At 49.6% G+C, this 11,295-nt stretch overlaps 2 protein-coding genes across 4 annotated transcripts in view; one reads left to right on the top strand and one right to left on the bottom strand.

The window, feature by feature from the left end:
- Window positions 1–244: 244 nt before the first annotated feature.
- BUD31 (BUD31 homolog) lies at window positions 245–4,325 on the top strand. 3 transcript variants are annotated; one of them, XM_014520111.2, is made up of 6 exons: window positions 245–393; window positions 1,022–1,175; window positions 1,845–1,956; window positions 2,352–2,474; window positions 3,289–3,455; window positions 4,032–4,325. In XM_014520111.2, exons 3-6 carry the CDS (start codon window positions 1,863–1,865, stop codon window positions 4,080–4,082), a joined length of 435 nt encoding a protein of 144 aa, XP_014375597.1. In that variant the 5' UTR covers window positions 245–393; window positions 1,022–1,175; window positions 1,845–1,862; the 3' UTR covers window positions 4,083–4,325. The 3 variants fall into 3 exon arrangements, with proteins under 3 accessions (XP_014375597.1, XP_006024004.1, XP_006024005.1); XM_006023943.3 differs by having other exon boundaries at window positions 275–393; window positions 1,075–1,175; XM_006023942.3 differs by lacking the exon at window positions 1,022–1,175 and having other exon boundaries at window positions 255–393.
- Window positions 4,326–5,077: 752 nt separating this feature from the next.
- The window catches only part of PTCD1 (pentatricopeptide repeat domain 1), an 18,062-nt gene continuing 11,844 nt past the window's right edge, over window positions 5,078–11,295 (bottom strand). The window contains exons 5-12 of the mRNA XM_025204550.1: window positions 11,132–11,295; window positions 8,971–9,111; window positions 8,447–8,665; window positions 7,727–7,828; window positions 6,688–7,464; window positions 6,455–6,571; window positions 5,749–5,931; window positions 5,078–5,433 (exon numbers count right to left, since the gene is read on the bottom strand). Of these exons, the coding sequence (XP_025060335.1) occupies window positions 5,251–5,433; window positions 5,749–5,931; window positions 6,455–6,571; window positions 6,688–7,464; window positions 7,727–7,828; window positions 8,447–8,665; window positions 8,971–9,111; window positions 11,132–11,295 (1,886 nt within the window). The 3' untranslated portion in view covers window positions 5,078–5,250. The remainder of the gene's footprint in view (window positions 5,434–5,748; window positions 5,932–6,454; window positions 6,572–6,687; window positions 7,465–7,726; window positions 7,829–8,446; window positions 8,666–8,970; window positions 9,112–11,131) is intronic.

Raw genomic sequence — 11,295 nt, 5'->3', positions numbered from 1 at the left:
TGGCAGCTGCAGCGAGCGCCCCAAAACCCCGACCCGGAAGCGGAAGCCGCCCAGCCCTGGGCTGCAGCGCGCGGCGCGGGCCCTCGCCAGGCCCCTCAGGGCAGGGCTGTCCGCGGCGGTGCCTGACCACTAGGTGCCGCCGGCCCGGGCCCCTCAGCACAGCGCTAGTGGGGAAGTCTCTATCCACCCGATCGCAAGCCGTGACCCCGCGCGGAGGGTCCGGGGTTTTTGTCTCAGGCGTCGCAGCGGCCACCCAAGCGGGGCGAGAGGCTGCCGCGCAATAGCCCTGAGTCGTTAAAGCGACTGCGTGAAGGAAGGACCTCGGCCAGTGACGTCATAGGGAAGCCGCCGCGCTGAGAAAGCGGAAGTGCCGCTGCTGCCGCCGCCGCACCGGTGAGTGGGGCCCTGGCCGCGGCGGGAGCGTGCGTCTCTGCCGTGTAGCAGAGTCCTTAGATACAAGCTGTCACGTCATGAGTGCTTGAAATGGGGGGGGCGCCGAGCCTGTCTTCCCTGTGTTAAAAATGCCCGAAGAAGCAGCAAAACTCTTATTGTTTGTGGTTGGCCCAACGCGGGGTTTTGGGGGGAGGAAAACAAGCAAAAGAGGCGGTTCCGGTGCGGTCATCGAACAGGGAAACCAGCGACTGGCGCAGCCCCGCTCCGCGCTCGGCCGTCTCGCTTGCGAGGCGGCCTTGGCTTTCCTGCGTGTTTCATAATCGCTGTTTACGTCTGACCCGTCGGCATTTTGGGAAGCCTCGTGGATGTGGGAGCAGCCGGCCCCGCGGACGGGCGAGGAATTAAGCGCGTTTGAAATGAACGCCCCCAAAAGCAGGGGTTTGTGAGTGAGCGGAGAGCAGGGGGGTTTGTTTCTGCAAATACGCGTCGCTGCAGCGCTCGCAAAAAGCAGCTCGAGGGTCAGGTTGTCGCGTCGTTTGACTCTTAATTTGGGTCAGGTTGCTGCCTCGCTTCTTTGACCCTTAATTCACACGGTTTCCAAATGGAAAATTTATTTTCTCTGCTAAAGTGGGAGACAGAAAAACCATCGATGAAAAGCTCCTACGACTTCCTTCTGCCTAGGGTGACTGCAGGTCCCGGGTTGGCTGGGGGCAGCCCCAGGCTTCGGAGGCTGTCTCGGCACAGTGGCCGCTGGAGAAAATTCAAGCAGAAGTCCCAGACCGGTGGGAACCTGGGAGCCGCGAGGCCGTGGCTCTGTGCTTGTGTGTGTGTGCCGTGCTGCCCCACGGGGCCCTGCTCCTGGGAGCTGCGGGGCTGGAGCAGCTGTTGGGACACGGGGGAGCGTGGTGGTGCCTTTGCCACTGGAGCCGGCTGGAGTGGGAGCACTGCATGAGGTCTGGCTGCTCCACACTGACCGCATCCCGGCTGTGCATGTGCACCCTGGGGCTGAGCTGGGACGGGCCAGCTGCATTGCAGCCCCCATGCAGAGAGCCCAGCTGTGCCCTGCCCTAACCAGGGTGGTGGGCACATGGCCAGGATGTGGCTACAGGTGCTGGGGTGGGGCTGGAGCTGAGAGTCAGCCAGAGCTCCTATAGTATCCCCAGCTTGGCTGGCATCACAGCCCCAGTGCAAGAGGCACCGCACTCCCCAGCACGTCCCAGGCTCAGGCCACAGCTCTGCTGACAGGCACCATGCTCCCACCACCTGCTCCAGTCCTGCACGCTGCTACACCCTGACCCAGTGCGCGCAGTGTGCGTGTGCACATCCCCCCCCCCCCTCCTTAGATTTTCTTAAAATACTTATGGTCCCCTACTTTTACCAACATTGTGTCATGATTTCAAAGTATCTGGAAATTGAGCCTGACAATCTGCATTTGCCCAATTGCTTTCCAGAGCTCCCAAAGCAAGAAGATGCCTAAAGTAAAGAGAAGCAGGAAGCCTCCTCCAGACGGCTGGGAACTGATTGAGCCAACACTGGATGAGCTGGATCAAAAGATGAGAGAAGGTAAGCAACAAAGGTGCACTCCACTCAAGACCTGAGACTGCTGCAGGGCAGGGTGGAGGTACACCGTCAGATCTCTACAGGGAGCAGCTTGCATAGCAAAGCCTCGCACTGTTTGGTTCTAGTCTGCTACCACTCTTGTTCTTCTGGAGACTCAAGATGTTTCTTCATACCTGCCTTTTCCTTACCATGATGCCCGTTACCTTCTGATCTTGTATCAGTTCGACGTCTCTCATTTTTACCCCCTCTGCAGTGAATCCTATTTTTCTTCACAAACCTTAAACTGCAGTTTTTTCTCAGAGCACTGGCTCTTTATGAATGCATAAGAGTACATTGACTTGTAGGCTAAAAAGATGCAAGTGAGCCGAGATCCAATTTCTGTGTCCTTTCATTCTCAGCGGAGACAGAGCCTCATGAAGGAAAGAGGAAGGTGGAATCCCTGTGGCCCATCTTCAGAATTCACCATCAGAAAACTCGTTATATCTTTGACCTTTTCTATAAGAGGAAAGCTATTAGCAGAGGTAAGCAGCCAAATTACTTGCTCTTGCAGTGAGATTATCACAGTCTTAGTGTGCGGTGCCTGAGTAACTAGTCAATGGATGGAAGCCTGAAAGTTACAGTTGGGAAAGCATTAAATTGTTTTAAAAAAAATCAGCATGTGTTTACTAGGGGTGTGCGAAGCGGGCAGTACTCTATTCTGATTCAGCCCGGTTTGGGGGACAGTGATTCGAATCACTGTCCCAGTTCAGTTTGGCTGAATCTGAAAATTAGATTCCGATTTGGAGAATCAGTGATTCAGCCATAGACACAGCTTTATGTTTTTCCGATGAACCTCAAGGTACCAGGCACGGCTCATAAACGTTGACATGGGGCGGATGGAGTGTCCCACAGGAGTGCAGGGGGGGTCCCCCGCACGCTTGGCAGCAGACCCCAAAGCACTTCTGGGCCCGCTGCCGAGCATATGCCCACCCGCCCCCACTGTGGGACGCTCCATCCATCCCACCATCTCGGCGTTGACAAGCCACGCCTGGTACCTCGAGGTTCATAGAAAAATTGTGTAAAGCTGTGTCAATGGCAGAATTGTCGAATCTGACTCGATTTGGAGAGATTAATGGGTCTCCTGATTAGAATTGGCCACCTAATTGGGCCAAATCTCCTCAGAATAGAATCAGTGACTGAAGCTTCACACAATCCTAGTGTTTACCTCTGCTTAGTTCCAGTTGTTAGCAAATGAAGTCAGTAAGAACAAGATGCAGAGCAGAGATTAATGCTTTCAAATAAGTGAGGACAGATACAAGTACAGTCTGGTGCTTACCTACCACATCTTGTCTGCAGAGCTGTACGAGTACTGCATCAGAGAAGGATATGCTGACAAAAACCTGATTGCAAAGTGGAAGAAGCAGGGCTATGAGAACCTCTGCTGCCTGCGTTGCATTCAGACCCGGGATACCAACTTTGGAACGAACTGCATCTGCAGGGTCCCAAAAAGCAAGCTGGAAGTGGTAAGAAAAGATTGGCTCTTTTCCTAATCCCAGGTACCAGGGTCCTACTGTGCTTTTTGGCCAAACAGTGGTAAGAATGTAAGAATAGAAGAGATCTCCTGGGTCGGCCAGTCTAGGCTCCTGCCATGAGTGACTGGTGCCTCCTGAATCTCAGGCACCCGCAGAAGCCACTGTTGGCGGCAGCCCTGTCAGGGGGGACACCAGCCCTACCAACAGCATCAGTGTCCCCCATTGGGGGGGGACACATGCACCCCCGTGCACTCTCTACCAGTTGTCTATGGCTCCTGCTGTTGTATGACAGATTCTGCAAAGTGCCTGTAAAGTTCAAGTGCCCATAGGCCATTGCTTATAGCCCTATAGGCTTCTGTGACCCTTCTTGATAATTTTGATGGTAATTTCTGAACAAGAATGCCTAAAAGCAACAGAAAAGTGTACCTAATAAAGTCTCACCTTATTAAAAAGGAGTTTTTCTCCAACTTGAGCATCTGGCTTCCTGAACCAGGTATTTTTCTCCCTTCGAGAACATCTGCTCTCTGTGTAAGGTGGTGATTAGGATGCTTGTTTTTTGTTTTATAGGGGAGAATCATAGAGTGCACCCACTGTGGATGCAGAGGTTGCTCTGGGTGAGAAGTCTTTAAATACTGGACACTGCTTTTGAGTATCAATTCTACACCTTGGACTGTTGCAGCTAAATTTGTCTTCTGTAAGCCCTGCAGTGAGTGGACCTTTCCAGATAGCAGTTGGAACAGCAATGCATTCACCTGGATCTGTAAACTCAGTAGTGAGCTGTCTTTGATTAGTTGTGTGTAACCATCTAATTTTTAAAATAAAATAAGAACTGTGTACAACTCTTGTCACAGTCTTGTGATAGAGAACTTCAAAGGACTGATTTATCCACACACACCCCTTCCCCAGGAAGTGGAATGGTTCTTTACCAAGCTGTTCTGGCAGCAGCCAAAATACCCGAGAATTAGGCCATCCTAAACAACTGACAACTTGAGATTCTATTAAAGCAGACATACTTGTGCTCTTGACTTTACTGTTCTCCTTGTCTAACTTACATAAGAAACAGTCTGCTGCTTCAGAAAAGCAAAATAGTAAGAACAGCCATTGACTGGGTCATACCAAAGCTCCACCTTGCCCAGTCTCTTATGTCACATAGTGGCAGAGAGGGGATGCTGAAAGGGAGAGTGAACAGGGCATGACCAGGGTTTCTTCTTTGTTCCTCTCTCACTTGCAGCCTCCAGTTCTTAAGCTCCAGGAAATTCTGATTCACAGGCTGTGCTCTTAACTCCCATGCTCAATAACTACTAATGCCCAGTCCTTTTTTGACTCCAGTTCAGCTGTCAGCTTCCACATCTTGTGGCAACACGTTCCCCACTTCAATTACCTGCTCCGTGAAAGAGTCTACCTGCTGTTTTTACTCCACTGGGCACTACTTATGCAAAACAGGTGAAACACAGTAGAGGCCCACGCAGTGACCTACCTCTGTAGTTCATTTGCTAAGATCTTTAGTAATTGAAGCCACCTCCTTTCAGAAGCTTGACACTTAGTGTTGTCAAAAAGGGAAGTTTTACCAGGAAGACAGCCACCCACCAGATACTATACAGTATTAGGCAGTCTTTCCCTCAAAATAAGGTACTTTATTAAGCAGTCAAAATATACATGTATAACACTTCCTGGGTTCTGAAGTACAGTGCAGCCTGCTAAAGATGTTGAGAACAGCCTTCAAGTAGCCCCAATACCTGAAGTGGTATTTTCCATATGTGGAATCTGACTAACTTGCTCCCTTCTGCTACTGATTCGGCTTGTCCTGGGTCTGCACATCCTCTGTGCTGACTTGGTCTGAGGAAGGTTTAGGTGTTCTGTATTTTGCCCATGGGTGTGGAGTCTCCTCTGCTGCCATTACTTTAAGCCACTGGAAATAGTAGCCACGGAAACCATCAATCTTATCCAGATAGTTGTTCTTTGACTTGTACTGCACATAAAAACACAAGGGGACAAATTAGAGTGGCTGCAGTCTGCTTTGATTTTACATACTGGGAAAAGAATGGCTACTCCTTGGTATATTGACCTGTCTATGCAGCAGCCTATCTAGTTTAATGCATCTTTGAAATTACCATTACAAGGGAGATTTGAAGCCTCGTAGCAAGCACTTAAATGCAGCCTTCTGCTATGTACTACGTGTATATAATACGTTCCCCACCAAAGCAGCATCTAGTCTCACCAATACCCCTCCACATGATAATATCTGCTTTTTAGCCTTGATCTTGAATGCCCCTGTGTTACCTACCCTGTCAAATGAAGGTGGGTACTGAGCTGCAAACTCCAGCTGTTGTATGATAACTTCATTGGGAGGCACCTGGTTCCTTCTCATGTCTTCCAGGATCTGTTTAAGGTATGTGTAGTTCAACCGCTTCACAGCCACATTGATGAGGGTACTATAGACGTGGGCGTTGGGAGTTATCCCAGACCTCTGAAAAACACACCAACATTAAATGTTTGAACGTGTCCACTGATCTCCTTGGGACACCCTGCATGAGCAATAAAAGGACCTGCAAAGGTGGATCTTAGGCCACTGTTCTAGTGTGACTTCAGTGCTGGCCAGGAGCGAGAGAGCTGAAGTGTAAATAGTTTCACCCTGCTCCTCCCCGTAAACATACAAATAAGAGGCGTTTCCTTATGGATCCCAGACCTGCTGGGGACAAGAGGAAGGGCCCACCACACAATAAATGCAACTGCTTTACCTGTAGTTTTTGTGCTTACTCCAACAATCAAATTCTCCTTCCCACTCCCCCTGCACTAGTCTAAGAGTATGGTGCCACAAGAGATCTAAACTCCTTTGGTCAGTTATTTGAGCCCAAAGTAGACACTGGTATAGAAAACAACAGGATCACTGACTGAAGGAACTCTGAAGGTAACTCCCGTCTCAGGAGAGTAACATTTTCTGAGCTTTGGCTGTCATTAAACTTCCAGTGGCTGGAGCTCATAGATATTACCTTCATATCAGACAGTAACTGCAGTCCATCTTTCTCCTTGTGGCAGGCAATTGCCAAGTTACAAAAAGTATGTAGATTGGGCGATAGTCCCCTCTTCACTAGAGCTGGCAGCAGAGCCTGCAACAGAAATCCACAAACATTCTAGAGTGGAGGGCTGGTCTCACCTGAGATTAAAAGGCAGCAAACACTTATATGCAGATTAGGTCTCACTACAGTCATTCAGGGGCTCTTACCTTTGCACCTTCTAGGTCTCCCAATTTACTTTTCTTTCTCAGTAAAGTATTAAAGAAAGTCAGATCCACTGGCACTTTATGTTCATCCATGACTGTCAGCAAAGAAGACTCTGACTGGCTCAGAGGTTCCACAAGCTCAGCCAACAGTGTAAAAGTTTTAATATTAGGTGCCACATCATCCTCTTTCATTTTATTCAAGAAGCCTTCCATGTTTCCCATCAAAGCCAATCTGTTGGAAGGCGTAGCTACTGCCCCTAAAGAAACCACGTCCTTAGAGATTTTTGAGTCCAGCAAGTTGGGCGGGTTGCAAGGCAGCTCCAAATTGTGACCATGGTTTTCTGAAGGTTGGTCTGAAACAGTCTGATTCCTATCAAAGACCACCAAGTCCCCAGCCATGCTATGTTCTACTCTCTCACTGTTTGCAGCAGCCTGTACAGTTCCCATCCTGGCCTGATTCTTGCCCACAACTTTGTCTTCCTTGCTGACCGTCTGTTCCTCAGGTTGTCTGGAATTTCCCAAAAACAGTTGTTTTTCCATGGTTTCTACATCCAGCTGTGCAGGAATTTCACTGGCTGCTTTCTTCTTTTTCTGACCCGCCGCCTTTCGACCCTGTGTACCCGTGAGCTTTGAGAGAGACGGGTTCTCCTCTGTGGGTCTCAGCAACAGATCCGAGGCCAAGGCTGGATCACCTATTGCACAATCCCGTGCAGCACAGAGCATTAGGTTGTAGATGAAACTATCAGCCTTTATGCCCAGCTGTCTCATTTGTTGCCAAACCTGTTTTGACAAAAAAGGAGAGAGAAAGAAGCTTAAATATGAGGTACATGAAACACCCGCAGTATTTAGCTAGTGGGATGTTTCTAGTTAGAAGTAATTGGCCATATTTATCTACTGTAATGGACTCAACAAGCCCAAGATACCCAGCTGCACAACAGGAATGAAGACTCACCACAAGCAGCTCAGACCACTTCTAAACACTAAGCACCCACCCAGACCATCAGCACAGTCCTACAGGAAAAAATGCAGTGTGCAAAAATACCTGCAAAGCATATCGGAAGCCGTTCTCTTTGTCCTTTATGCAGCCCATAAGAAGGAAGCTGAAGGTCTCTGCAGTGACAATGTGACCTTTATGCACAATTTCCTAGAGGAGAAAGAGAAAGTGGGTTAGTTACCAGGGCAGCCTGTTTGTAGCTAACGGTTATACTGAAAGTGTTCTCCATCAGGCTGGGCAATGGAATCATTGCCTGGAGAATTACCTGCAGCAAACATGAAAGACTGGAGGAGTTCAAGTACTGAAGCCAAATAATGGCTGCAGAAAGACAGTTGACAGCTACTCCAATAGCATGTTCTACTTGAGGGAACTATTGAGGACAGTACAAGGAATTCTTTGTATAGGGGTAGAGTGGGTAGAAAAGGAGCAAAACAACAGCTATATATAAATGCACTGTTTGTAAGGGGGACCCCCCATACCCTTGAGTGTTACAAAACTCTCAACACTACCACAGCTGTAGCAATAACTACTTAAGGGGAGAGTTTCAAACTGGTCTCTAAAGTTTAGGCTTATCAGGTCCTGTTAAATCAAACATTTAGTTTCCCAGTTTCATTACACAAAACCCTGGATGCAAACACAAGAAACCTGGAATTTAAAGCTACCCCCTCAGTTTAAAAACAAATGCACCACGGCAGTATTACAACCAGGCTGCAAAGCAGGCTTTGAATGAAGGAGGAGAGCTGTGTCACACCACAGCCTGCTATTTACCTTGAGTACAGTGAAGCATAACCTGAGATCTGAGCAGATGGCACAAACTTTCAGCAGCGAGTGGTAGGTTATCAGATTCATCTCCAGATTTTTCCTCTTTAGTTCTTCCCATAGTTTGAGGGCACTCTGTAGGCCCGAATCTTTCCAGGGCGATTCAGCACAGGCATTGAACAGGGCTGTATACGTGGGATCCGTAGGGACTAAACCCCGCTTCTTCATCTACCTCAGAGAAAAAGTGAAAGAAAGGAGGTTATACTGCTTAACATTGACAAATTGGCTCCTTGGAAAACCTGTTAAATTATATAGGCCCTACAGAATGAAGTTACGGCAAATACTTGAGTTCTATACTGATAAGCCTCCATGAACAGTGAAAGCACCATTTGAAGGGCTTTTGGGAGTCATCTTTTCTAGAATAAGCTCTTGTATTGGGACAACACAGAGAGTCATGCTTTAGGTCACAAAAGCCCTCTTTACACCCCCTGACAGTGAACCCAGCCACCTAGACAGGCACGTATAATATTTACATCATTGTAAAGCCGGAATGCCTTCTTCACATAGCCGACCCTGCCACAGCCTCCGATCAGAACAGTGTAGTTCATCTCCTCGGGCCACAAGCGCTCCTCTTTCAGCATCTGCACCTCAAACAGCTCTAGGGCCTCAGCCACCTACAGAGGAAGAGACAAGAGAAGCAAGTGGTAATGAAAGCCATTATTCAACGTTCAGTGAAACAGGCATGCATGCACACATGGAATATGGAGGACGACTATTTGGTTTTTGCCTCAGGATGCTCCCTCCTCCATTCATTTCTTACGGAGTTAAAGGAACCTAATCCCTTTGGCTCAGAGGGGCCAGAGTGATCCAAAGTCCTCCCCTTCCTTTCCCAGGGACTTTGCTGAACTCCAGGCTTATGCCAACTTGCAGAGGAATAAGGAAGTGACTGCTCTTTCCACACACCACAATGACTTCCATCAGGACAGTAACAAAAGACCATGACAGGCTTGTTCTTCAGACCTTTGCCAATGGCTTAAGGCAAATGCTACGAAAACACCACATTTCCTGCAACTTCCAGGAGCGTCTGAGCCTAAGACAAGACACCAGTAATTCCCATTCAGGCTTGGCATCATGCTGAACATTCAGCACTGACGTTACATCCTTGGATCCTAGTCCATGGCTGACAAGAACACTTTTAAAATGCTTGTCAAGCCATTCATTATGTCAACTGTGAGGCCAACAGCATCCTCCACTACCAGCATAGATGCGTGGCAGCAGCCTGGCTCCCCTGCCCTCTGCGACTGGAGTAGCAATCAACTGTCTTTCTGCAGCCATCCTTCTGTTCCAGTACTTGAATCTCTCTGGTCTTTCATGTTGGCTGCAGGTAATTCAGGAAACGATGCCATTGCCCAGCCCCATGGACAGCACTTTCAACACAGCAATTCGCTGCAACTAGGCTATCATGGCAACTACCCAACTTTCTTTATGCACCGTTTGCTCGAGGAGAAAAAAGACCATGTTGTCACTGCAGAGACCTTCAGCTTCCTTCTCACGGGCTTCCTTCTCAAGGACAAAGACAGCAGCTTCCAATGTGCCTTACAGGTCTTTTTCCATGCTGCACTGTTTCCTGTAGGACTGTGCCGATGGTTTGGGTGGGTGCTCCGTGTTTAGAAGTGGTCTGAGCTGCTAGGGGTGCGTCTTCATTCCTGTTGTGCAGCTGCGCATCTTGGCAGGCACATCGAGCCCATTACAGTAGATAAATACAGCTACTCCTTGCTTAACGCCGTTGTTACATTCTTGAAAAATGCGACTAAGTGAAACGATGTTAAGCAAATCCAATTACGTCACAGTAGTTACCTATCAGCAGGCGGCAGCCAAACAACATTATAACCGAACATTGCGCGGCTTTAAACGAGTATGTTCTCTAAGAGATCAGCAACGTAATAATGAAACGACATTAATCGAGGCGACGATAAGTTAGGAGTACCTGTACGGCCAATTACTTCCGACTAGAAGCATCCCACTAGCGAAATGCTGTGGGTATTTCACGCCCTTCATTTTTTAAGCTACCTTCTCCATATTCTATGTGTTTTTCAAAGCAAGTTTGGCAACAAGAGGCTCAGCTGGGCATAAAGGCCGACAGTCACAACGACAAGCTGCTGCGTGGGGCTGCGCAACGCGGGATCTCAGAGCCGTGGAGGAGCCCGTGGCTCTCAGCACTTGCATCAGGCGAAGCCGCAGGCTGTCGGCAAGCGCTGGTGGCGACGATTCATTCATTGTCAAGGCTGGAAGATCATCGGCTCCAGCCCCTGCACCAGGCAGGAAAGATAACTGGTGACCCCAGCAAGGTGACCGTCCAGTCTCCTCTTCCAGGGTAGGCGACTGCACCACCTCCGGAGGGAGCTTATTCCAGTCTGGACGCCCTCGCGGTGAGGAAGTTTTTTCTAACGTTGAGCCAGGAGTTCATGGCCGTTACTCCTGGTTTTCCCCTCGGGTGCCCTGGTGAACAGTTGCTCACCGAGCCCTTCACGTCCTCCCCTAGTGCAGTGGCAAACTGCTACCAGGTCCCCGCTCAGCTTTCTTTTCCTCAGGCGGAAGAGTCCCAGATCCCTCGGCCTGCCGTGCAAGTCTCTGATCATCCGCCGACCGTCTACCCGGGTCCTCCCCTCTCCCCGGCCCCCGGGGCGCACGGACCTGGCCCTGGCGGAGCAGCGCGCGGCACCGCAGGAAGTACCAGCGCGGCGTGTTGTGGCGGCCGCCCCAGCGCCTCCGCTCGGGCTCCTCCTCCTCCTCGTCCTCGTCCTCGTCCCGCAGCGTCGGCCGCGCCTTGCGGTAGAAGATGCGCGACGAGAAGCGGC

The sequence above is a fragment of the Alligator sinensis genome, unplaced genomic scaffold, assembly GCF_000455745.1.
Source record: "Alligator sinensis unplaced genomic scaffold, ASM45574v1 scaffold402_1, whole genome shotgun sequence".
Taxonomy (NCBI): Eukaryota; Metazoa; Chordata; order Crocodylia; family Alligatoridae; genus Alligator; species Alligator sinensis.
This window is presented reverse-complemented; position numbering and strand designations above follow the sequence as displayed.

Excerpts from the sequence above, each read along its gene's own strand:
- BUD31 (XM_014520111.2), top strand. The coding sequence starts at position 1,863 with ATGCCTAAAGTAAAGAGAAGCAGGAAGCCTCCTCCAGACGGCTGGGAA. Across the intron at positions 1,957-2,351 it reads GGATCAAAAGATGAGAGAAG|CGGAGACAGAGCCTCATGAA; the intron begins GTAAGCAACAAA and ends TTTCATTCTCAG. Across the intron at positions 2,475-3,288 it reads GAGGAAAGCTATTAGCAGAG|AGCTGTACGAGTACTGCATC; the intron begins GTAAGCAGCCAA and ends TCTTGTCTGCAG.